A 27,035-nucleotide genomic window follows, 5' to 3' on the forward strand; every position below is an offset into this window, starting at 1 on the left:
AGACAGCAACAGCCCTGATCCTTGGAAAGGCAATGGCCAAGAGACAGAGCTGGAGAGCACCGCTTCCCCCCAGAAGTCAGCTGGATGCGGTCTTTAGTTGTTGCCTGAGCCTTGTAGACTCTGCTGAAAACAGAAACGTCAGACTTGAACACTGTGAGCTGCGCTCCCAGGTCGAAGAGACAGCTCAGTGCCCATGCTGGGTTTGTTGGGTAGTTATTACCAGAAGTGACTTTCCCCCCTATTTCTTAAACCGTCATCTGCACACTGGGAGTGTGCAGTGAAAGGACAGGGGAAGGGGCTTGCCTCTAATCCCGATGCGGTGCTCATGTGTGTTATCACTTGTTGCCTGGGGAGATGGAAGGAACCACAGGGTGGTGGATTTGAGGCTGGCAGATGCTGAGCTAAAGGCAGCCTGCCAGAGCAAGCCCAACATCCTGGATCTTGCCAGAACTGGCTGGTGGGTCTGTGGACCAGAAAATGCCATTCATCATCTAGATTTTTAATTCTCCATCGCAACTTTCAAAATCTCTATTCGTTCTTTACTTTGAAATCAGCATCAGATGCTACTTTCAAAAAGAGCCATCCCACCTCTCCCACTTCAAACCCAACCTTGGAATCCAGTATTATGCTTCTTGGGGATATAGGTGTGAGGCCGACACCCCCAAACAACTACCGAGTTCGCAAAATGTGATTGAATAAAACATATCTTCCTGTTCTTAATTTTAAAATAAACACTTGCCTCCCAGAAAGTTTTGACAGGCAGAAATAAGACATGAAAGAAAAAGCAAATGGATACGAAACCTTCAAAACCAAAATATGGACTGGGTCACCCCTTCTTGTCTCCTGCTGTCACCTCTCATTTCCGAGGGGCATTTTACAGCCTTTGCCTCATGCATCCATCAATCACTTAGAGTCAGCCACCAAAAAGAGATGGCAATTGATCTGGTTTCTAATTGCTTTAGTATTGACACTCAGTCCCTACATTAGGGCTTCCCTGGTGGCTCAGATGGTAGAGAATCTGCCTGCAATGCAGGAGACCTGAGTTTAATCCCTGGGTCTGGAAGATCCCCTGGAGAAGGAAATGGCTACTCACTCCAGTATTCCTACGTGGAGAATTCCACGGTCAGAGGAGCCTGGCAGGCTACAGTTCATATGGTTGCAAAGAGTCAGACATGATTGAGCGACTAACACTTTCACTTTCTTTACATTATTCAAACACACTTTTAGAAGCCACTCCATAGACAGACCTTCTCCTAGAGCTGAGAGTGGAAAGGGTCGAAAATTTGGTCTCTATCCCCAAGTGGTTCCCGTTAAAAAGGACATATATGCACAAAACAAGTCGTGCACGTAATAAAACAACATAACGCTGAACTTCTGATGACACAAGATGCTTGGCTTGTTCTAGGCAGCACCGTCACGGTAACAGGCTTCATGGAGGTGGCAGAGACAAAACCAGGGAGGACAGACTGGACGTGGGATAGGCCTTTCCTGACAAGATGGCATATGTGCAAAAAGCCATGAGAAGAACTCAACAAAAAAAAAACCCAATTTAAAAAATAAGCAAAGGACATGAACAGACATTTCTTCCAAGAAGACAGACAAATAGCCAATAAGCACATGAGAAGATGCTCAACGTCACTAATCATTAGGGCAATACAAATCACAGTGAGATACCATCTCATGCCCATTTAGGGCAGTTCCCACACAAAAAAAATAAAGTGTTGGCAAAGACATGGAGAAATTGGAACCCTCCCCTTGTGCACTGCAGGTAAGCATGTAAAATGGTACAACCACTGTGGAAAACAGTGGAGGGGTTCCTCAAAAAATCCAAAATAAAATCACAATAAGATCTAGCAATCCCACTTCTGAGTTTATATTCAAAACACCTGAAAACAGGGTCTCCAAGAGAGAGTTGCACACCAATATTCACAGCACCATTATTCACAATGATCAAGACATGGAAGTAGGACTTCCCTGGTGTTTCAATGAATGGCACAGGACTCCACACTTCCACAGCAGGGGGCACAGGTCCGATCCCTGGTCAGGAAAATAAGATCTTACATGCCATGCAGCATGGCAAAAAAAAAATGGGGAAACAACCCAAATATCAATAGATGAATGGATAAAGCAAATGTGGTACATACATACAGTGAATATTATTCAGCCTTAAAAAATGAGGAAATCTTGTCCTATGCTTCAATACAGTGAAATTTGAGGACACTATGCCAAGTGAAATAAGTCGGTCACAAAAAAGACAAATGTCTCATACAAATGGGATCATGCAGTATGTACAGCAGCCGAACTCTTAAGCAAAGAAAGCTGCCTGGGACTGGGGGGAGGAGTGAGGCTGAATTACTCTTCAATAAGTTTAGAGTTTATTTTGCAAGATGTAAAAGCTCTAGAAGTCTGCTGTACCAGAATGTACATATAGTGTACTATACTATACACATAACAATGAATACCATGGTAAATTTCCTGTTAGTTTTTAAGATTTCTTTTTTGATGTGGATCATTTTTAAAGTCTCTATTGAATTTGTTACAACACTGCTTTTGCTTTATGTCTTGGTTTTTTGACCCTGAGGCCTGTGGGATCTTAGCTCTCCAACCAGAGACCGAACCTGTACCCCCTATATTGCAAGGAAAAGTCTTAACCACTGGACTGGCAGGGAGGTCCCAGCTTTGTAGGGTTTTTTTCTTTTAAAGATTTATTTTATTTTTTGGCTGTGCTAGGTCTTCGTTGCTTCTAGAAGGCCTTCTCTAGCTGCAGTGAGCAGGAGCTATTCTTCGTTGAGGTGCATGGGCTCCTCATTGCAGTGGCTTCTCCGGTTGCGAAGCATGGGCTCCAGGCATACAGGCATCAGTAACTGTAGCATGTGGCTCAGTGGTTCTGCCGCATGGGATTAGTTGCGCTGATGCATGTGGGATCTTCCCAGATCAAGGATTGAACCTGTGTCCCTTGCATCGCAAGGCAGATTCTTAATCACTGGACCAGCAGGGAAGCCCTCAGGTTGTTTTTGACCACAGTATGAAAAAGCCATGAGGAAAGCAGATGCTGCTGGACGCCTCTCCTTCCCCCCCTGCTCCCCCAGAGCAGCTTCCAGAATAGACGCTACAGTAATTGCATAAAACAGGAGAAAATTAGCTCTGCATGCAATGAATTAGAACAGCAGCATCACACTCCAGCTAGTCCTTTCCAGCTTCCTTGGCTCAATGGCCCCTTGATCCTCACGTGTCCACAGAGACAGCCCCCTCCCAGTACTCTTTTGCAATAAGGCAGAACCCTCCAGGAACAAGCTCTCAGCCACATGGAGGTCATCCTTCCACAGGGAGGGGAAGTGTTTTCATGGGAGCAGCCTCTGGATCTAGGTTCGGGGCTCTCGGGAACCAGACCACCATCTCCTTTGTTCTGAATATTGACCTCAGGCCACTCTGATTTATGGACGAATCAGCTTCTTGTCTTCCTTCCGAAGGGATGACAGACAAGCCTCCTGGGCCTGGTCATGCAGTCAGGGTCAGGCCACCATGTCTGGGGGAAGGCAGATGCTGGAGCGGGTCCAGGGCAGTGGATGACAGTGATTAAAGGGCTGAAAACCAAGGCAAATGCTGGGCTGGGGGCTCAGCACGACCCACGGTGTCCAGTAGGGAGGCCCTGTGATGCCGGCGATGGCATCCAGCTGCTTCCTCTCTTCCTAGAGGGCCCCGACAGGGAAACGCCTGATTTGTGCTGAGAAGCAGGCAGAATTCAGACCAAGAGCCCTTGCCGCTGAGAAGTTGAATGCAAAACGGACTCCTCAGAGAGGGGTCAGAAACACTCTGCCTAGATCCTCAAGGAAAATCTGGTTTTCCCTGCGGATTAAATATATGTGAAACCCCCAGCTTTACAGCCTGTGGCCCCAAGGAAGCCCTCCAGAAATGGCAGCTAATATTATTTTCCCTTCTTGATCTCATGCCTTTATGACAAAAACATTTATACAGCTTCCAAGAAAAGGCCTATGAAGTCAGATACATAAGTACATCTATACATGAAAACAGGTACCAGGCTCTTCGGTGAAACTGGGCATGTTAAGAACCTGAGCGTTATACCTCAAGAGAAGAGTGTAAAGGACAGAAGTGGACAAAACAAGACCTCTGGGTCAGTTACAGATTCTGATGTGGCCATGTTTCCCCTGTGCCAGCCGATGCAGTAGCCAGTGGACCTCTGTGACTACGGAGCACTTGCAGAGTGACCGAATTTTTTTTTTTTTTCGTGTGGACCACTTTTAAAAGTCTTTATTGAATTTGATACAATATTGCTTCTATTTAATGTTTTGGTTTTTTGGCCAGTAAGGAACATAAGAAAACTCTTGGGAGGACAAATGTTCTATATTTTGATGGGTGGGTGGTCACACAAGTGTGTATAAATCTCAAAACCCAAACTGTAATCTTAAGACCTGCACATTTTATGTAAGGGCTTCTCTGGTGGCACAGTAGTAAAGAATCCACCTGCCAATGCCGGAGACTTAGGTTGTATACCTAGGTCGGCAAGATTCCCTAGAGAAGGAAATGGCAACCCACTCCAGTATTCTTGCCTGGGAAACCCCATGGACAGAGGAGCGTTTGAGGGGGGGTGTGGCCTACAGTTCATGGGGTTGCAAAAGTGTCAGACACGACTCAGCTACTAAACAACAATAATTTTATGTAAATTATACTTCAACTTAAAAAGATACCCACTGGAAAATGCTCATGTAATGATCGAAATTTATTAATACAAAGCACTTTCCACATACATTTCATTTGCCCTTTTTCAATAGCCACATCTCAGTACCCTGGGATAGACATTATTAACATTTGAAAGATAAAGAAAATAAAAAGACCAATCATTTGTCCAAGCCGTCTTCCAGAAGAGACAACCTCAAAGCCATGCCCTTATTGCCATGCCATCCAGCTTTGCTCAGGGGTCAAAGTCGTGCATTTCCAGACTGCCACCCGCTCCCCGCGGCTCCCCCAGGAGGCCTTACCAGCACGCGGCCATCAGCCTTGGGCTGCCGGGCCAGGCTGACCCCCATCCATTCATCATCTCGGTCTTCCCGGCAGGTCTTTCCACAGGACACGCCCCGATTCTTCCCTGGAGGAAAGACAGAAAAGTCAGGCCTGGACTGAGGAGCCACTGTCTACTTTCCAAAGGGCAGTCTACAACCCACGTGTTGGTTCCTGTCAGTGAAAGCAAATCCCTGGGCCGGGGGCAAAGTGAGGCCAGACAATATGAGTCGGGGTGGAGAAGAGAAAGCTTCAGTGCAGGGCCCTGCAAGGAGGCAGGTGGCTCGTGCCTTAAAACCCCAAACTCCCAGAAAGCTCTCAGCAAAGGCCTTTCCTAGGAAAAGTGAGGGAGGGGCTGTGACAAACTTCTTGGTGTCAGATCCTTTGTTCCTGAGGTCAGGTCCCATAAACCTCCCCCAAACCAATGTTATTCTCTGTTGTGACAAGAAAGGACAAGGCCCCAAAACTCAACTCTCATCCTCCGAGGGCCAGGCCTGGCCTGTGAGGAGGGGTCCCCGAGCAGGCCCGGCCCATGCCCAAGCGCTGGTCCAGCCCCCAGCCTGGGTCCTCCTGCCAGTGTCCAGCCCAGCTGAGGAGGCGGCTCTCGGCCCCAGGCCCCCTCAGGGTCGAGTGCCCAGACCCCGCGGGGCCATCACTGCTGAGGGAGCCAGGCACCCAGCACCCAGCGGCCCTGAGGCCGCCCAAATGGGGGCCGGGTTGCTCAGACTTCAACCCAGGGAGGCCGTGACGACGGCTCAGGAGCCTGCAGGACACAGCCCTCGGCCTGTCCCCGGGGCCCCGCCTCACCTGCTGCCTGAGGCCGAGGGCCTGGAGGGCCGGGGAGAAGGCCGACGTCCGCCTCTCACCACACTCCTCACTGAGAAGAACACCGCCCCGCCGGCCGTTGGCGGAGCGCGGCCTCTAACAGTCGCGCTAAGGGTCTCGGGGAACAGCTGCACGCTCGCGCCTACCACATCACCAGCCCATAAATGAGGGACTTGCAACAAGATGTAAATTGACTCCACCACCATGAATGTTGTTTAATTCGTCCGACTTTTTTTCATAGCAGGACTTTTCACCAAGGAAGCAAGGCGCTGAGGTATATTACCAAGTAAGCTCCTTAATTTGTTATGGACCAGTTACAGCCCACAAACCAGTCACACAGAATGCCATGGATACCCCTCTTATTCTGCTAAAGAAAAGCATGACAATTCCTCATTTAAGAAAAATAATAGAAGGTCTTGAGGAGAAAGGACTTTGGTGAAATTGAGGACGCGAAGTGATGACTACCGTAAAATAACTGCTACTTTGAGAACCGCCTCTGTGCCAAGCACAGTTCTGTCTTCACTTCTATTGTCCCATGAGTCCTCTCACAGTAATCCCTGTGAGATAGCTATCATCCTTCTGATTTTACAGGTGAGGAAACGGAGGCCAAAGAGGCTCTAAGACATCCAGTAAGTCCCAACAAGTAACAGGCAGAGCTGGGCTCCGACCCAGGCAGATCTGACATCCAAAGATGATGAACTTTCCACCAGACCAACAGGGCTTTTAAAAACACCTATCAATCATATCTTTGCCTACTTAAATCATAAAACCTAACATTGCTTTTAATGAACTCCCATCTTGTACGTAAAACAGAATCCTAACACCTGACCCCAGTTCACCATGCCATCCTCCCCTGCTTCCATGGTCCCCTGCTCACCACTCCAGGGATGCTGGGCTTGCTCTGCCTTTTATTTATTTATTTTTTCATTTATTTTTATTAGTTGGAGGCCAACCATTTCACAACTTTGCAGTGGGTTTTGTCATACATCGACACGAATCAGCCATGGAGTTACATGTATTCCCCATCCCGATCCCCCCTCCCACCTCCCTCTCCACCCGATTCCTCTGGGTCTTCCCAGTGCACCAGGCCCGGGCACTTGTCTCATGCATCCCACCTGGGCTGGTGATCTGTTTCACTATAGATAATGTTCATGCTGTTCTCTCGAAACATCCCACCCTCGCCTTCTCCCACAGAGTCCAAAAGTCTGTTCTGTACATCTGTGTCTCTTTTTCTGTTTTGCATATAGGGTTATCATTACCATCTTTCTAAATTCCATATATATGTGTTAGTATGCTGTAATGATCTTTATCTTTCTGGCTTACTTCACTCTGTATAATGGGCTCCAGTTTCATCCATCTCATTAGGACTGATTCAAATGAATTCTTTTTAACGGCTGAGTAATATTCCATGGTGTATATGTACCACAGCTTCCTTATCCATTCATCTGCTGATGGGCATCTAGGTTGCTTCCATGTCCTGGCTATTATAAACAGTGCTGCGATGAACATTGGGGTGCATGTGTCTCTTTCAGATCTGGTTTCCTTAGTGTGTATGCCCAGAAGTGGGATTGCTGGGTCATATGGCAGTTCTATTTCCAGTTTTTTAAGAAATCTCCACACTGTTCTCCATAGTGGCTGTACTAGTTTGCATTCCCACCAACAGTGTAAGAGGGTTCCCTTTTCTCCACACCCTCTCCAGCATTTATTGCTTGTAGACTTTTGGATAGCAGCCATCCTGACTGGCGTGTAATGGTACCTCATTGTGGCTTTGATTTGCATTTCTCTGATAGTGAGTGATGTTGTTGCTCTGCATTTTAAAATGCCACAAACTTTCCTCCCATTGGAGATTCTGCCTCCAGAACCTGCCCAGCTAAACGCTGTGCAGTGTCAAAGTCACTTCCCCAGACCCTCCAATCTAGATCAGATCAAATACTCACCTCCCCTCTTCTCTGATCTTTATTTGTTTTAATGTCTCTTTTACCTACTAACTGGTAAGGCGCAGGAGAGCAGGATGTTTGTTTGGTATGTCCCAGTGCGTAGGAAGTAATCAGTACTCAGCACATGATGAATGGATGGGTGGATGGATGGAAGGAAGGAAGGAAGGGAGGGAGGGAGGGAAGGAGGGAATGAGTAAGAGAAGGAAAAGTGGATGATCAGGGAGAAAAAGAGGCAAGTATGAGGGTGCAGAGCCCGTCCCCATCTTGGCAGTGAAAATCTACCCACCTCGAGCCATGTCCAGTTCGGTGCATCTCCGGTCAGGGTTGGTGTGGACGCGGCACTTAAACACAGCCCCAGGGGACTTCACTGAAGCGCTGTACTTGGAATCCGCCTTTGGTGCACCCACAAGGACCCTGCACATCAAGAAGAAACGGCATTCGGTCACAATCCAGTACCAGGCAAGTACAGCCAGTGCTAAATCCTCACCCAGCCATGAGGGTGTTGTCTGAATGCTCTCTGGGAGACGTTCCCCAGCATTCCACAGTGCTGTGGGGGGTGGGAGGAGGCAGAAGGAAGGGTCTCCTACTGTGAACCCGTCACGATTTTAACGTGCCTAGAGAAAATCTGAGTTTTCTTGAGAACACATACCGCCAAAGGGTTCCTATCCAGAATGTATACAGAATTCTCCCAAATCAACAACGAATAATAGACCAAAGACTTGAACAGATGCTTGACAAAGGAAAAGTGGCCAATAAACATATGAAAAGATGCTCAACTCTATCAGTCATCAGAGACACCACTTCACATCCTCTAGAAAGACTGAAAAAACCAGAAAGACTGAAAATGCCAAGTGCTGGCAAGGACACGGAACACCTGGGACCCTCACCCTTCCTGGTCAGAATGTGAACGATCACAACCACTTCGCAAAACAAACCAACAGTTCCTGAGAAAGCTACACAGGTGCCTGCCCTCGGACCCAGCAAACCGATTTCTAGGAACATACCCAGCAGAAATGCACGCATACATCTACAGGAGACACGCAAAATATTGCATAGGTAACAGCCCCAAACTAGAAGAAACCCTAAGAGCCATCAATGCTAGAATACATAACTAAACTGTGGTGTAGAAACAGAATTCTATACAGCAATGAAAAATCAATGAACAGTCAACTGCACCCTCATGGACAAATCTCACAAACACTGAGCAAAAAATACAGGGTCCATTTATCTGACATTCAAAAGCAGGTGAAATTTAAGGGTGATGTCAGAGGTCAGGAACACACTGACCTCTCAGGAGGAGAAGGGGAGGTGTAACCAGGAAGGAGGGTTTCTGGAGGGAGTTGCTTGAAAATCAACCTGAGTGGTGTTTATACAAATTTGTGAATAATTTAAAATTGTAAAAATTCATTAAAAATTTTATGAATAAAGAAAAAATGAGAAGTTTAGACATGCCATTTCTACTGTGTTCCACTCTTGCCCCTCCCCCCACGATGTGTACATTTAGGGTGATAGGAAAGAGGTAGCAACAGTGTGAAATTATAAACTACAACCTCTAGCCCAAGGCACATCAGAGCTAGATGAGTTTGCCTACAACAGGGCAAGACATGGCTGTACATCCTTCATTTTGAACCAAAAAGCTGCCCTGAGGATGTTGTTGCTGCTGAGTTGCTAAGTCGCGTCCAGCTGTTTGCAACCCCACAGACTGTAGCCCACCAGGCTCCTCCTAGCCCGTGGGTTTTTCCAGGCAAGAATACTGGAGTGGGTTGCCATTTCCTCCTCTGGGGGATCTTCCCAACCCAGGGATTGAACCTGCATCTCCTACATTGGCAGGCGGGTTCTTTACCACTGAGCCACAAGGCAAGCCTGCCCTAGAGATGAACCATTGTCCCCAGCAGGACCCTACTCCCCGGAGGAGAACAGCAAGACGTGCCAAGATGATGGAGAGACACTTTTGGGTACAGAACATGTTACAAAAACAATTCTGACCTAGAGTTTTGTGCCTAGTTTCTGGAAAGCAGTCCACGGAAGAGCTGTAGCAGAGAATGCCAGGCACCCTTGGTCAGGCACAGCTGGCGCTGAGCTACAAGGACCTGTACAATGAAACTTTAAACAGAATGGTAACTCATGGTTACAGAATGGTAAGCTCATGCTTAAAGAGCAGACAGTGCCAAACCACTTGCTCAGCGGAACGAGAGCCTATATCTGATTCTGTGAGTCGCCCCGTATCTCACGCAGCCCAGAAAGGAGATGCAATTCCCCTCCCAAGAGTATCAGGCATGTTATGAAAAAGCTCATGTCCCTGGGAACTGGCCTGGGAACGGAATGCATTCTCCATCACGCATCTCTGGAAAAGGTGACTAATAGCACAGGTTAGAGGGACCTTATGCAGCCTCCCTGGGGCAGCAGAAAGCTGAAGCAGGCTCCTTTCACTTGTTTCTGAAAGCCACCCTCATCTTGGGATCTCAAATGTTCACCCCAACTCTGGTCTCAGAATGACGCTGCTTCCCTCTGACACTCCGGCTGAGCAAAGGGGTGCAGATCCTCAGATCAGACCACGGAGGACTGAGATCCTCAGACGGTCATTCAGCAAAGGCTGGCAGAGCCCACACGGGACACCACCCTCATCTGCTCAGAGACGTGCTGTCAGGTTCATAAGGAGGCACGTGGGTCCCTGTGCTCAATCCTTCAACCCCCAGGGGACAGGGAGGGTCTCCTTACTGGAGCCTTTCTTTCCAGCTCAGTCTTAGAGAGTCTGTATATCTGATCCTGTGAAGAATCGAATCACACCACACTGGGTGTGACAGGAGCCGGGCCCCCAACAGTGGGCCTTCCTAAAAGCTGCCTGCTGCTGCTCAGTAACACCCCAGGACCTGCGCCCCCCACCCCCACCCCCGCACCCAGCGCTCATCAGGCAACTCCCAGCCTCAGGATCTCCAGGACGGGCCACAGCTGCAGAATCCCAAGCAGAAGCGGGGCTGGAACCCACCTCCTCTGGAAATCTTAGCAAGCACTTTCCCGAGCACGCCACACTGCCTCCATCACCCACACGAGGGCAGCTGGGCCGATCCATGGCTGCTCTCACTCAAATGCAGGATGACCCTCCGAAGGAAACTCCAGTGAGGAGAAAGCCACATCAAGGGGTCAATGTCTCCCCTGGCTTTGGGGGCTGAGCTTGGAGGCACCGGAGCGGGCCAAGGGTGGCTCTCTCCGATGCTGGTTGCGTTTGCACAGGGGAGAGGAATTAGTAGTTTGCCATCTCTATGCTGAAACACCCACCACCTTTCCACAAGGCAGACTGCAGGAGCTGGGAAACATCAAATTCCTCCTTCACTCCGAAAGTCCCATGGGACAGAGCTGGGTCCAGAAATTCCCACCAACTCCAAATTTATATCAGCACAATGAATAAATGCCAACTGCAATAGATGCTGCTAAAAATAATAATAATAAATCACAAGAACTAAGTAAGGGGGAGAATTCATCATGCACCAAGGAAGGAAGGGAAATGGCTGCAAGAAACAATGGCAGGGGACTTTCCTGGTGGTCTAGTGGTTAAGACTCAGCATTCCCAATACAGGGGTCACAGGTTCAATCCCTGGTCAGGGAACTAAGATCCCACATTCCATATGGCACAGCCAAAAAACAGACCTACATTTAAAATAAAAAAGAAAGAAACAGTGGTCTATTTCCTCTATTGGGTATCCAACCTGGAAAGCTTAAATCCCAGGGTGGGTTCTCCCAGCTGAGAGCTGAGACAGATAAGCAAAAATTTATTTCAAAATCTAAAGTTGGAGAAGGGGGATTTCCCTGGTGAGCCAGGGGTTGGGTCACCACACGTCCACTGCAGGGGGCACAGGTTTGACCCCTGGTCAGCACACCGGGATCTCACATGCCGTGTGGCACAGCCCAAAAATAGAAAAGAAGAAAAAAATGTTGGAAAAAGTATCTGCTGAATCATACTTTCCTTCGAAGCCCAAGGTACTCGATGGTTCCAACAACAACGGCTGATGAAGCACCCGATAACCACCGTTTGGTTCAAACTCTTAATCAGCTGCTTGGAGGAGGAGTTTCCCCCCAAATCCTGTGTAACAGGAAATGAAACAAGAGATAAGGGGGCATATGTGCACATGTGTGCCTGACATTCACAGGGGGGCTCGAGGGAGGACAAGCCTGTATCTCTGTGTTTACAGAACATCGTGGCTTCCTCCACAGCCTGGCGCTGCTCTTTACCTAGGCTGCAGGCCAGTGAGGCTGCTCCACAGGCCAGCTAATGAGCTTGCCTCTTCTGAAGTTAATTCAGCTGGCTATCAGCCAGGCTGATCCTGAGAGAGAGGACAGAGTTCAGGGCATACCACTGAAAAGATGACATTCGCTTTTTCTCTCATTCTGAGTTACATAGGCATACGGGCCATTTTAAATGCCCACCCAGTCCCCCACCAAAAATCTTTCCTGGCACTCTTGTTAAGACAATAAGATGCTTCTTTCTTCTGTACAGTTACCATCTTAAGGAGCCGAGCGTCCCCACCAACAGGCTCCCCGTGAAAAATCATGTGGCTGCTTCAGACCTTTGCTTGTTACTTCAAGTTGTGGTCCTCAGAGCAGCAGCACGGAAAACAACTGGGAGAATAAGGGGAAGGCAGAATCTCAGGCTCCATCCCCTTTCCACTAAATCAGAACGTGTTTTCTGGGTCTTCCCTGGGGGTCCAGTGGCTAAGACTCCGAGGTCCCAGTGCAAGAGGGCAAGATTTGATCCCTGGTCAGGGAACCAGATCCCACATGTCGCAACTGAGAGTTCAAATGCCACAACTAAAGATCCCTCATGCTGCCACGAACATCAAAGATCCTGCACCTAACAACTAAGACCTGGCGCAGCCAGACAAATATACAAAAATAAAATAAATCTTTTTTTAAAAAGAACATGCATTTTTTACAAACTCTCCTAGTGACTTCTAAGAAGGGTTCTAGAACCACCTACACTAATTACAATCACTTTCATCTGGGGCCAGTATGAACAGACGACCCCTGAGAATCAAGCTCTCCTCTATCCCACTCCTAGTTAAAGATGCAGAGAAACTTCCCAGACACTTCCCAGAGTCTCCTCCTTAACTCAGACCTCGGGTTCCTAATTACAAAGACCACCAGCCTGTGTTGGGCATGGGGAGTGTGCAGGTGTTGGGCTAGGCTCCCTCTGGGCTGAACTGCATTTCGTCTTCACCACAAGCCTGCAGGAGGCACTGATATTACTCCTCCTTTACAGAGGGAGAAGCAGGCGGCCACACAAGGTCATGGCACTTACCTGAGCACAGAGAGATGTGAGCACCCTGGCAGTCGGGTGCAGTGGCCACTCGCCCACTCTGCCCTCCCCACGTCAGCCAGAAAGGAGCAAAGGGGAGCCGACAGGTGCCAGCCGCTCACACATGTGATGACCTTGTCTGGAAAAGGCACCTGATGCTCTGCAGGTGGCCCTGAGCTTATAATCTGGATTAGAGGCTCTATCCCCAAAGGATGAGAGGAGGCCTTTCTCCTCCCCATGAGGCTAAACTTCAATCGCCTTCCTGCTTTCCTAGAACATCCACTTTGCTGGCGCAAAAGTGCTGCCCAGAGGTTAGCCACCCCCACTCCCTCGCCCAGCCCCGCCCTGCCGCTCTGAAATTTTATTGAAGTAATGTGTGCTCAGTCGTGTCCGACTCTTTGCAACTTCCATGGACTGTAGCCCCATGGATTGTAACCCCCACAATCTGTAGCCCTGGATTCTCCAGGCCAGAATAGTGGAGTGGGTTGCCATTTCCTTCTCCAGGGGATCTTCCCCACCCAGGGATCAAACCCTCATCCTGTGTCTCCTGCATCGGCAGGTAAGTTCTTTACCAGCTGACCCACCGGAGAAGCCATTATTTATAGTTGATTTAAAATATTTTGTTAATTTCTGCTCTACAGCAAAGCGACTCAGCTATTCATATATAATCTTTTTCATATTCTTTTCCATTATGGTTTGTCACAGGATATTGATTATACAGTTCCCTGTTCTATACAATAGGACCTTGATGTTTAGGGGAGAATAAAAGCAAAACATTCTCTGGTATAAACTGTATCAATGTATTCTTAGGTCAGTCTCCCAAGGCATTAGAAACAAAAGCAAAAATAAACAAATGGGACCTAATCAAACTTACAAGCTTTTGCAACAAGGAAACCTAAACAAAATGGAAAAACAACCTACAGAATGGGAGAAGATATTTGCAAACAATGCGACTGACAAGGGATTAATTTCCTAAATACACAAACAGCTTACACAACTCAACAACAACAAAAAACGAGCAATCCCAACAAAAAATGGGCAGAAGACCTAAACAGACATTTCTCCAAAGACGACGTACAGAGAGCCAATAGGCACATGAGGAGATGCTCAACATCGGTAATGACTAGAGAAATGCAAATCAAAACTACAATAAGGTGCTGCCTCTCTAAATGAGCAGTTCACGCACCTATCTGGATATGTGGACCCATCTGTTCATCTGCCGGCCCCAGCCATGCTAGTAGATTGTCTGATCTCCTGTCCGAGGCAATCCTGCCAGGCAGCATCTCGTGTGTTTTGCTGAGATGACGGGCACACTGCTCGTAAGTGGCAGGGCCGGGCTTTGAACCCAGGGGTCCATGTCTAGGGGCATGCTCCTTCCAGTCCCTCTGAACTCCCTCCTATGTGGCAGTTTAAGTGCACTCCATTTTTCCAACACAGCCACTTCCTTGGTTGACCAGTGTGGGGGGAAGCTGGTCACCAGGGCTCCCATCTGGCCACCCATCCAGCTCTGAACCTACCCTTCACCCTCGGAGAGCAAACCACGGGTCAATTCCCCAGGGACACAGGTGGCAGGAAAGGGGTGAACCACAGCTGCCTCCTGGGGAAGGCTTGGAGCTGACATCGTCCCCAAGGCTCCCTCCCTCCCCACAAATACCGCGGCAGTGATTCCGCAGGGCGAAATTACAGCCAGATCAAGGACGGCAAGTGGGGATTAAAAACCTTAAACCCATTAGGTTTGCTTTCAGGCATCTGATCCCCAAACCAAAACTTCCCCGGGGACCCATGTTTTAGTTACAGGAGTGGAATTCAATCGCTGCGTGTCCACTGCACCTCAGGGAAACCCCAGGAATCACTCCACATCCTTTCCTAGGCCAAACACAGCCAGGACTTGAGCAATGGATGAGCTGGAGCCAGGAAAGCCACCTGACCACGCCAAATCCTGTACTCCCTGAGAAGGAAACCAGTGGAATTCCATGACCAACTGGGAAAGAACAGAGTCACAGGGAGGGGCCCGCCTCGCAGAGTCATTAAACCCCCTGGCCGCCCTGGATGGGAATAAAGGGTCCTCAGAGGCTGCTGCCCCGGCCAGGGGCTCAGGCCCTGGTAGATCACCCAGAGAAGGAAACATGGCAAAGAGCTGAGGTTTTCCTTCCCCACCTGACAGCATCAGGCAGACGTTAAAATCTGAGAGGCAGAGCGAGCTGCAGAACTCCAGAGACCTGCCTTTTGAGGTCCTCCTGTTGGCTTCTTGTGAAAATTTTTCTTCTCTTAGAAAAACAGGTCAATATTTTTACATTTACTTTTTTTTGGCTAAAATCCTCACCAGCTCCTTAGAAGTGTGAATCTACCTCCCAGACTTATCTGGATGCTGGCATGAAGGACAGGGCTCCCCAGAATAGGAATGGCTTCCGATCTGCTCTCTGAGAGAAGAGCCAGACAAAATGACAGGCTTTATCGCACAGTTGTCAGAACGGCCATCATCAAAAAGACCACAGATAACACATGTGGAGAAAAGGGAGCCCTCCTACGCTGTTGGTGGGAACGTAAACTGGTGCAGCCACCATGGAAGTCCCTTAAAAACCTCAAACTAGAACCACCATATGATCCACAACTCTATTCCTAGAAAACAAAAACACTAACTCCAAAAGATACATGCATCCCAATATTCACAGCAGTATTATTTACAATAGCCAAGACACGGAAGCAACCTAAGTGTCCATAGACAGATGAATGGATGAAGAGGTGGTGCATGTACAATGTAATATTACTCAGCCACAGGAAAGAAAGCAAATGGCAAAATTTAACAACATGGATGGACTTGGATGGTGTTATGCTCAGTGAAGTAAGTCGGAAAAAGACTTGTGCTATATGCTATCACTCATGTGTGGAACCTAAAACATAAAACAAACAAATGAATATAACACAACAGAAATAGACTCAGATGTAGAGAACTAGTGGTTACCCCAGGGCAGAGGGAAGTGGGGAGGAGCAAGATAGTGGTAGGAGATTGTGTGTGTATTGCTCGTTCCGTCGTGTCTGACTCTGGCAACCCCGTGGACTGCAGCCCACCAGGCTCCTCTGTCCATGGAATTCTCCAGGAAAGAATACTGGAGTGGGTAGCCATTCCCTTCTCCAGGGGATCTTCCTGACCTAGGGATTGAACCCAGGTTTCTGCATTGCAGGCAGATTCTTTACTGCCTGAGCTACCAGGGAAGCCCTAAAGAGGTACAAATTACTGTATATAAAATAAATAAGCTGCAAGCATATATTGAACAGCACAGGGAATATAGTCAATATTTCATAATTACTTTATAAGAAGTATAATCTATAAAAACATTGAATCACTATGTTGTACCCTTGAAACATATTGTAAACCAATTACACTTGGATTTTTAAAAAGACTTTTAAAAACTCCAGGCTTTACAATCCCACAAGTCTCCTATTAAAGTAGCCAACTCAGATCTTTGGAAACAGCCATATGAATAAATAAACAAAAATGCAGATTGATGCCGAGCATGACCAAAATTTTAGAGACGACACATAATAAACAGTGTCTCATTTATTTCTGTATGGAGTGCTGACACTCAAATTTTGATAAATGAATGAATCAACAAATGCTCTGAAAGCAAAATTTTAGCATCTGAAGTCAGGATGAAGACCATTAGCTTGGAATGTTGGATCAAAGAAACAGTAAGAAACAGCTACTCAGATTTATCCAGGTGCATGGTGCATGTCATGCTTCAGGCTTTGCAGACATTAATCGCATTTAATTCCCCCCACAATGTCTGTGGCACAAACTCTCCTTGTTCTTCTTTCACAGAAGAGACACTGAGGCTCAAACACCTGAAGTAACTTGCTAAGAACACACAGCTTCTGAATGGGGGCGAGGTCAGGCCGGCAGGGCCACTGTACATCTCGGCAGCCCCCCTGCTAAGGCCCAGACCACGGATTTGGTTGTTCCTAGGGAACCAGAGGCCATAGGAAGGCAGAGTCAGGAAGGACCCCCCTCCCCTGAGTGTAGAACCTCCACTCCAGGCCCTGCGCTGGTGGAGAAGGGACGCGAGGACCTGTGCACTGCTGCCCTCGGGGCGGCCTGCACACAGCCAACTTTGCTCTGGGGTCTGTGCGTGTTGCAGCATTTCCAGGCCAGACAGTCCAGAAGGGCTGGGAGAGCTTCAACACACCAACGGATATACCGAGATGCAAGAAATTCATTCCATGCCTTTTTGACGCTGAGCTTTGCAGGGGGTGGGGGGCAGACCTAAATCATCTTTGCTCTCAAACTGCTGGCCATTTATACAGAAATTCTGAGTCTGAGGGGGTTTCTTTAACAATGTTACAAATGCAGGGGTGAATCCTGAACACCAGTTGAGGTGGCATCCTTCCCCATATACTCTCCAAAGGAAAATTTTTCAGTCAGCCATGGGAGCCAGGAGCACTCAACGGAGCAGATGGAGGGAGGGAAACCCAGAGAGGTTAGGATGGATACAGGGAATATTCCAGAATGCTCCATATTTCCTAGGACATATCTGTCTTACAGTGACCTAGGGTAAGAGCAGACCCTACAAACATCCCTGGCAGAATCACTGGTCCCTCTTTCCTGAGGGATTGAACATCTCTGGAAAGCAAAAGGGATTGAGCATCTCTGGAAATCAAAAGGGATTGAGCATCTCCACACAGGTAGCCAGTGGGTCCTGAATAAGCATCTGCAAAGGGTGTCATTGGGAAGCTTCCAGAACCTTCTCAGGAAAGCAGGACAGAGTCTCACAACACAGATGTCTGGGTGCCTTGAGGCCCTAAACTCTTAACTCTTGCGTTCTTGAGAGGCAAAGGTGCAGGCCTCAGTTCAACTACTCTGTCCCTCTGTGCCTCAGTTTCCCCCTTGTGAATGAGGCTACAATGACAACTAGCTGAAGCAACTGTAGGGAACGTTATGTGAGTTAATGCACATGAAGCACGTGGAACGGTACTCAACATGGGCTAAGCGATCAGCAGTACTGTGGCTGCTGCTGCTACAAATTTAAACTCGCAACAAGAGTCCCAGAAAAGCAGAAACTGGGGACCAAGTGACCTTGTGGTTTCAAAGACTGGAGTCTCACCAATCTTGGATTTGCTTTCACTTCCTAAGACTCCCTTTAGCAAAAAAAAAGGGGATGATCAAACACTTTACTCTGCTTTGGTTGGTCACCAAACCCACATGGCTTAAGGCTTTGTGGGTCACAAGATACCAGGGTTGAAGCTCTGGTCAGCGGCTCAGGGTAAGGGGGGAGCTCTCTTCCTCCTTCACCCCTCACCTGTGACTTCCTTGAGGTCAGGAAGAGGCACCCTGCGAGTCTGCTTCGGGGCTGATTCTAACAGCTGAGAATCCCAGCACTGCCCGGGCTGATACGGCGGGATGAGCAGGAGCACAGATTATCCCAGCCACGCTGCAGGCCGAGGGACACACCTCACACGGCCCTTCACACACGATGGGCTCCGTGTCCACCACTGAGGCATCCAACCCCTCATGCCATTCGGCCGCAAGGGGACAGTTAGCTGACAGCCTCCAGCTGCCGCCCCTTCCAGGCAATCAGGCTGAGGCCAGGCCTTCCCTAGGCAACCACGGGGACTGACTATGATCATATGGGGTGCTGCAGATTGAGGGTGCCCCTGTTGAGGTGGCTGAGACTTTTTCGTATTGATTTTTATTGAAGTATAGTTGATTTAACAATGTTGTTAATTTCTTTTATACAGCAAAGTGATTCAGTTGTACATCTATATATATATACACATTCTTTTTTTTAATATTTTTTTTCCATTGGCTTATCAAAGGGCATTTTTTAAGTTGGAAGACAGTTACTTTACAATATTGTGTTAGTTTCTGCTCTACGGCAATGTGAATCAGCCGTTAAGTATACTTATATCTTCTTCCTCTTGACCCTTCCTCCCACCCCCTCATCGCACCCATCTAGGTCATCACAGAGCACCAGGCTGAGTTCCCTATTCTACACAGCAGCTTCCCTCTAAGTTGGCTGAGACTTTTATCAGGCCCGCATCACTGTCTGAGGCTTCCCCTGCCCATCCTGTTTCCTCTCCCCTGTTCTTTCATCCACCTTACTCCCCGTCCCCATAACTCTTTTCAACTCCTATCTCTGTCTTAGCATCTGCTTCCCAGAGGACACAAACTGGCCGAGGGCCCCAGTGCGCACGGATTACCCAAGGCGGGAATGGACCCTGGTCAAGGCATTAACTCCGTGAGCCTTCCTTCTCCATCTGGCAAACTGGACACCAGTCACCACGTGGTCCCGAAGATCCCCCTAGAGACTGTTACACTTGTGAAAGATCGGGCCTCTTGCAGATGCCCAGCAAATCCTATCTGATGGGGTCATTTGTTTTGATTTCTTAAAGTTACATGCTACTCCCTTGAAAGCAAGTGGTTTCTGAGAACACCATGGTTGCTTTTAATAAATGTGACAACAGCATCCTCCGCAGACAAATCACAATGGGAGTTATCAGAAGGGGACCGTTTCCTGACCGGCAGCAGCTCGCTGGGGACTCAGAGCTGGCCGGGGCCTGGCCCTTCACACTCTCACACTCTGGGCTGTTAGAGACTGGCTGGAGAGAATCTGTCTTCTTGCCCTGGAAGGTTCTCTCCAGAGTGTGACAGCTGCCTCTGCCCCAGCCAGCGTTCAGCACTAGCTCGGGAAACAGCACCCTCGCCAGCTTCTTGAGATCTTCAGGGAAATGTCATAGAAACCCTCAAGGGATGCTGTCCGGGGCCCTTTAGAACTGGGGCCTCATACACATGTCATCTCTTCTTGAGCACTTCGAAACAGCAGGCACTACAGAGCTAGTAAGAACCTGGAACAAGATCTGGAAAAGCTACGTCCAGAAAACCCAGATGGGGAAGTGGGGTTACAGCCCGGCCTGAGCGCCGAGCATGGACAGCACAGAGACCTTGCCACAGAGATTATGAGAAGGCCTGGCTGCCACCAGCATTTCTGGGTGCCTCTGCACAAAGCCAGGTGGGGGCGGGGAACAGGGCCCATGGTCCCAGCATCCCCCTTCCGAAGATTCTATCTTCATGGGGCTCTTTTCTGCCCATCAGAACTCCCCATGCCTGCCTGAGGACCTGCCCTCCCACATCGGAGCCCACATCTTATTTCTGCCTGACGTACAAGGCGAGAAGCCCACAGTCTTCTTACCCATCAGGCTGAGTGCATTTTTCATTCTTGAATCCCCAGCCCTCAGCCTAGAGCAAGCAGTCCAATGTTTAATGGATGAAAGGAGGCTGCCAGCTATTAAGTTTTAATTAAATTTAAGCTCCCTCATTTCAGTTTTAATACTCAGATATGCAGGGGCTGACTTTAATGTTTGGATCTCTATCGAGCTGTTTAAGACACAAGTCAGGGACTTCCCTGGCAGTCTGGTGGTTAAGACTTCACCTTCCAAAAAGAGAAAAAAAAAGACTTCACCTTCCAATGCAGGGTGTGCCAGTTCGATCCCTGGTCAAGGAACTAAGATACCACATGCCTCATGGCCAAAAAATCAAAATGCAAAACAGAAGCGATATAGTAACAAATTCAGTAAAAACTTAAAAAAAAAGACACAAATCATTGCACTTGGGCAGTGTCCAATCAAGCACTGGAACTCTCTGCAATGGTGAAAATGTCCTGTGTGCTGCTGAAAACAGCATCCGCAAGGCACGTGTGGCTACTGACAAGTTAAAATGTGGTGGTGTGACTGCAGATCTGAATTCTTCATTTTATTTGGTTGTTTTTTTTTTTTTTTTGGCTACACGGCATGGGATGCAGGATCTTAGCTCCCCAACCAGGGATCAAACCCATGCCCTTAGCAGTGAAAGCAGAGTCTTAACCACTGGACCACCTGGGAAATCCCTGGTAGTAATTAATTTGAATGGCAATACACCTGGCCCGTGGCCACTGCACTGGCGTGGAACCAGCTAGCTTGTTCTCTTAGTCATCAAGCTTCATGCAAATGAGAGGATGCCATGTTCCCCTCGGCTCTGAATCGCCTCCTGTTCCTCACTGAGAGATGCTCAGACAACCCTAACAAAGCGCAATGCCGGCGCCTCTTCCATTTCCGAGCACTTGCTCTGGGCCAGAGCACGGCCGGCTGTCTTGATGTGTCCCGGGAGATGGGGCAGGAAGCACGTCTCCAGAAAGGAAGCCAGGGCACCCAACCGCCTCAGACTCCGGGGCGTCTGGGGCCGAGAGGAAGGAGGGGAGGGGAGGGTGTGAAAGAACCCCATTCCGGGGCCTGGACGCCAGCCGGGCTGCATGTATTTATCTCCAGGGTGTTACAGTTGTCTGCCCCGCAGCTGAGGGACCATCCGTGTCTACAGGAAGGGGACAGAAATCTGCTTTGTCCGTGTTCCCTGGTACCTCTTGCTTGTTGTTCAAAGGGGGCGAGAAGAGCCGGGGGGTGGCAGGTTTGGGAGAGGATGCTGGCTCAGGGCAGGCAGACGGGGATCACTGGGAAAACATAGAAACCGAGTCCCTTGCACGTTTGCATCCAAACTGATACCAGTGACATCTATCACACTCCCTGGGGTACTGCGGTCCACCTGGCCACGGGGATAACGCTCACTGCCCAGAGCATGACGGCACAGGCTACTCGAGCCACACCCTTGGAGAGAGCCGGGGTCGTGCTGGGTTCTCAAAGCAGCATGACCGCAGGTGTGGGATGCAGGGTCTGGGGCTCAGAAGGCGAGCCCCCAACCCCACACACGCAGAGCTGGGACCTCCGGTCAGCGACAACTCTGGTTTAAAAAAGAAATGCTCGGGATGCTCAGCTATGGGATTAGAGAAGATGCACTAGTTCTGCTGACAGAGCACATGCAGGCGCTCTGGGATGTGAACCTGGGGGGCACTTAGTCCGGGGACCCCTCCTCTCTGGCCCCTGCAGAGCCCCCACTGACTGCAGTGGGGGGTGCTCTCCCGGCCACGCAGCACTCCCCTCCCTCCTTACCTTACACAAGACAAATCCTCCCACCTGTAAAAAGGTGCTTGATTAGCATGAAGCAAAACTATTAAACCATGAAAGATTGAATGAAGAAGCTAAAGAATAATCTCTGCTCAAGAAGAAAGAAGACGTAAGGTTTAGTGAACACTGCCTTCTTTTCCATTCAGAGTTTCAGTCCATGACTCTTCCTCGTCAAGTCTATCACTTACCTCCCACACCCAACCCGACTCTCTGTCATCTTTTTTTAAAATCTCCTTCATGTAGGAGGCTTTGCTCTCCCACTGGACTGGAGCAGCCTTTTGGTACGTTACTCCACAGTTAATACATCGCCCTAAAGTTCACATTTCCGCTTCATTGGCACTATGGAAACTCAGAGAAAACGCCTGAAAGCCTCCCCCTCTCTCTGACCGAGTGATTCTAAGCCCAGGAACTTATGCAAAGGAAATAATTAAGGATGTCCGCAAGGCTTCTGTTAGAAGGATGTTTACCCTGTTGCTGTTTGTAATTGTGAATCATTGGAAACAACTTGCCTGTCCCTCAAGCAAAGCTAAAAGATCCAGGACCTAAGGACCGCCTGGTAGGTAGAGACCAACCATCAGTCACTAAGTCAATCAACAAAGCCCAGAGCTGAAAGTTAAGGTAGAGACCAATTAACAGTTCCAGATTCCACAGGGCCTGAATCCTACAAATATAGGGCAACTACCTTTAAGAAAATGAATACAAAATTATGAGTATAGAATTAAGCACAGGGCCTATGCAAGTGAGAGGCCTTTGGTTGAAGTTTCATGAGTATCGCAGTAAGTCAAGCCTGTAAAGATGGAAGGAAAAGAGGAGAAAACAGGAGATGTTGGAAGTCTCTTCCTTCGAAGATTGGGCAGCAGAGTCAGCAGAGAATAATGTTCAAGGTCTAAGACCAAGAAGCAGGAGAAGGGAGACAAGAACAGGGAGAAAGATGCTTGGCGGTGGCTGAGTCACTCAGTCGTGTCTGACTCTTGCAAGCCCATGGACTGTAGCCTGCCAGGCTCCTCTGTCCACGGGATTCTCCAGGCAAGAATACCGGAGTGGGTTGCCATTCCCTCCTCCAGAGGATCTTCCTAACCCAGGAATCAAACTCGGGTCTCCTGCATTGCAGGCAGATTCTTTACTGACTAAGCTATGACGGAAGCCCAAGATGCTTGGAAGAAACAGCAGAAGGACACAAGCCAAGGAGATAAGCAAGAACTAATACAAAATGAAGGCAGTGTAGAGCGGGGGAGGCAAAAGAAAAGTTGCTTTAAATAGATCACAGGAGGGATTAGTTGGTACTTGAAAAATTACAGGGACAAGAAGTCAGAAAAAAAGAGCAGGCTGTTGGGAGACTGGGATTGATATACATATACACTACTATGTGTAAAATAGGAAATTAATGAGAACCTACGGTACAGCATAGGGAACGCTACATAATACTCTGGTGACAGAAATGGGAAGGAAATACAAGAAAGAGGGGATATGTGTACATATATAACTGATTCACCTTGTGTACAGTGGAAAGTAACTCAACACTGCAAAGCAACTATACTCCAAGAGAATTTAATAAAAATAAGTCGTGGAGATGTAATTAATGTGCGGCACAGTGACTATAGTTAACAATATTGTATTGCATATTTAAAAGTTGCTAAGAGAGTAAGTCTTCAAAGTTCTCACGGCACACCAAGTTGTAACTGTGTCTGATGACAGATGTTAGGATGAACTTATTGTGGTGACCATTTCATAAGATATATGTTTATCAAGTCATTATGCTGTACCCCTGGAGTTAATGTTATGTGTGAATTATATCTCAATAACAATATAAAAAAAAAAAAGAATAAGAAAAAAGGAGCAGCCCACTCAGTATAAGAAGCAGAGAGAAAGCTTTTGAGACCAGCAGCCTGGCTGTGATGAGGGGCTCCTATGAATCCCTGAAATATCTGCCCCACATCTCCACTGACACCAAAGCCACTAATCAGCATGACCCTCCATCCTTACCCCCTCTCTGCCACATACCCTGGGTCTTTTCCTGCACTTGCCAAATTTATTCACACCACACAGGCTTTCCTCATCCCCTTTTTTAAAAACAAAGCAGGCTGGGAACATCCCCAGTGGTCCAGTAGTTAAGTCTCTGTGCTTCCACTGCAGGGGGCCCAGGTTTGATCCCTGGCTGGGGACCTAAAGATCCTACATGCAGTGTGGCTTGGCCAAAAGACTTTTTAAAAAAAGCAGACTGAACTCTTTTTCCAGGTCTTGACTCCCCCTACTTGCTCTGAGTGAGGGCAGCTTCCACCTGTGGCCCGTCCAAGTCCAGGAGGCAGGGTCCTGGCAGCTCTCTGTACGTTAAAGGTCCTCCGGCATCAGTGATGCTTCAGCTTCCCCGCCTGCCCCTCCTCAGCAGCCCCCTGCCCTGACTAGTCCTATTTTTGACAGCCCTCCCCACAAGCTTTGTGCCAAGGTCACACAGTCCGTGAGCCTGGCCTCAGATCCTGGGATGTGTTCTCTACCTGCTCTGGCCCAGGCCACCTTCTCTACCAAATTCAAAGTCCACGGGGACATTGAGTACACGGGAGGACACAGAAAAGGTGTCAACCTGCTTTGCTGTCAAGGGGGGATTTGGCAATTGCAAGAAATGACAGTTGGCCTTAAACTCAGGAACTGGGGTAAACAGTAGGGAGGGAGATAGGGAACAGGGCAGAAGCTACACAAAGACCTTAGAAGCTGGTTCTCCTGGAGGCAGCTCTCCTAGAGATCATGATTGTTAAAGGGCTGGCAGGTCACAAAGTTCCCAATTTTCCAGGAATGCTCAGGACTTGAATCTACTAACCCTGCCAGTTCCATCAGGCTCTGTCCAATTCCAGGCAGAACTACGTGCTGAGCACAGAGGAGGTCTGACTTTGCCGTTCCAGCCTGCAATGCCTAAGGATGCTCACAATAAAACCAGTCCTGGACTAGCTGCCACCTAGGTCCCCACTGGGGAACTATCCATCCCCTAACTCTTTGAGGAGCGCCTGACCCCCCTCCTGTGACTGTTTTATTTGCTCTTACCAGGAGGAAAGGGCCAAGGAGAGACCAGCCTCCCTGGTGCTTCTCCTCTGGGGTTGGCCACTCAAGCTCTGCGCCCCTTTGCAGCTGGGGCCTAATGAGGAGAGCTCCCACCCCTGGGGGCTCTCAGGGGGACCTTCAGGGGGCAGCTGTCCTCCTCGACCTCTACACAGGGCAGCCGCCTCCGCGTGCGGTGAGACCCAGGCCACCCCACAAATCACTCACTAGCCAGCCCTTCCGGCCTTGTCACTGAGTGTCCTGGATCGTCTCCCTTCCCGACCGTCTCGGCTCCCTTCCCCAGATGGCCTGATGAGCCTGAGGACCGCTCCAGTTGGCATCACCCCAGGCACACGGAGCCCACTCTCCCTCTCACTTCGCGGTTACACTGCTTCCAGCAAAAGCCGGCAGGAGAGGCTTAAACCTGGGGAGCGGCGGGTTGGGGGTAGGGGTGTCACCAAGAGTTCTCGAAACTGAGAAGTCTACCGGTCGCCCCAGAGAGGGACGTTCGAGATGCCGGCCCGGCCTCCGGAGCCCCGCGGAGGCAGAGGAACTAAGTTACTTCGCGACCCTGAGTTAAGCCGAGACTGCCTGGGAGGCCGAGGGGCAATCCCGGCGCTTCTCCCAGCCGGAGAGGCGCCCGGTCCCTCCGCCTGGGGAGCCCACCGGGTCGACCGGGACCGGAGACCGTGCCTCCCTCGTCCCTTCTTTTCCTAGGCGGCCGGGCTGCGCGCAACGGAGACATTTAAATCGCCCCCTCGGGACGGCGGCGTGGAGAGGCCGGAAAGGCGGCGGCGGCCTGGGGGCTGCCGCGGGGCCGGGCCGGGCCGGGCTGCGGTCGGGATCCGGGCCGGGAGGGCACTCACCAGCGCGTGTTGTCGTGGAAGTGCTCCAGCACCGCGTAGCCGAAGAAGGACCCGGCAGGACCTTGGAAGCGCACTGGGCGCTGCGGGTCCAGGTTGTAGGCACCCGCGGGGGTCCCTGCAGCCACCAACGCCAGGAGCAGCGCGCGGAGCCCCCCGGCGCCCCTCTGCGCCGCCGAGCCGCCCATCCCCAGCTGGCCGCCGCCCTCCCCTGAGCCCCGCGAGCAGGGCGCCGAGCGCGCCGGCGGAGGGGCCGAGGGGTCCGCCGACGGCCGAGAGGCTCCTGGGGGCCGGAACTCTGCGCTCGGGCTCGGGCGGGACGCGGTGCCGGGCTGGGGGCGGTGGGCCGAGCGGGCACCGTAGGAGAGCACGGGGGCGGCCCGGCGCGGCCGGCGTCCTCTGTCCAGCCGAGCAGTGTGCGCGCTCGAAGCGAGTGGGTCCCGGGCCGGGCGGCGCTGGACTGCAGAGAGGCGCGCCCGCGGGGTGGGCGGCCTGAGTGGCCGGCGGCGGAACGGCGCAGCAGCGCTCCCTGCGGGCCGCGAGCCCTGCACCACCTCGCGGGCCTCGGAGGAGCCCAGAGACCCGCCCCAGCGCCCAGGGTCCCCGGCGCGCCCTGGGCGCTGGGTCCTGAGGCCACCCTACTTGTAATTTGTGTTTTTACTCTTTATTTCTCGATATGTCTTTGTAGGAACCATTAATTTTATTAATTTTTTAAAGAACCCACTTTTAACTTTAATGATTTTATTTCTGTAACGCATTCACTTTTCAATTTTAAAATTTTATTTATCAGTTTTTTATCTTTCTTTTCTTCTACTTTCTCTAGATTTGCAACATTTTTCTCTAGTACCATGAGATGAACGCTTAGATTTTTAGCCTTACTATTTTTCTTTTTCTAATATATAATTTGTAATATGCATTATATATAAAATATTATATATAATACATGTCACCAGGACCCAGAGACCCCACAGAGACTGAGCCAGAACTGTGTCTGAGTGTCTCCTGCAGAGGTACAGAGACTAGAGATCTCTTCAAGAAAATTACAGATAACGAGGGAATATTTCATGCAAAGATGGGCACAATAAAGGACAG

At 49.5% G+C, this 27,035-nt stretch overlaps 1 protein-coding gene across 1 annotated transcript in view; it reads right to left on the bottom strand.

Moving 5' to 3' along the window:
• The window catches only part of ITGA9 (integrin subunit alpha 9), a 347,591-nt gene extending 321,179 nt beyond the window's left edge, over positions 1-26,412 (bottom strand). The window contains exons 1-3 of the mRNA XM_043442046.1: positions 25,947-26,412; positions 8,065-8,192; positions 4,998-5,104 (exon numbers count right to left, since the gene is read on the bottom strand). Coding sequence (XP_043297981.1) covers positions 4,998-5,104; positions 8,065-8,192; positions 25,947-26,131 — 420 coding nt within the window. The 5' untranslated portion in view covers positions 26,132-26,412. The remainder of the gene's footprint in view (positions 1-4,997; positions 5,105-8,064; positions 8,193-25,946) is intronic.
• Between the last annotated feature and the right edge of the window lie 623 nt (positions 26,413-27,035).

The sequence above is a fragment of the Cervus canadensis genome, chromosome 22 (assembly GCF_019320065.1).
Source record: "Cervus canadensis isolate Bull #8, Minnesota chromosome 22, ASM1932006v1, whole genome shotgun sequence".
Taxonomy (NCBI): Eukaryota; Metazoa; Chordata; class Mammalia; order Artiodactyla; family Cervidae; genus Cervus; species Cervus canadensis.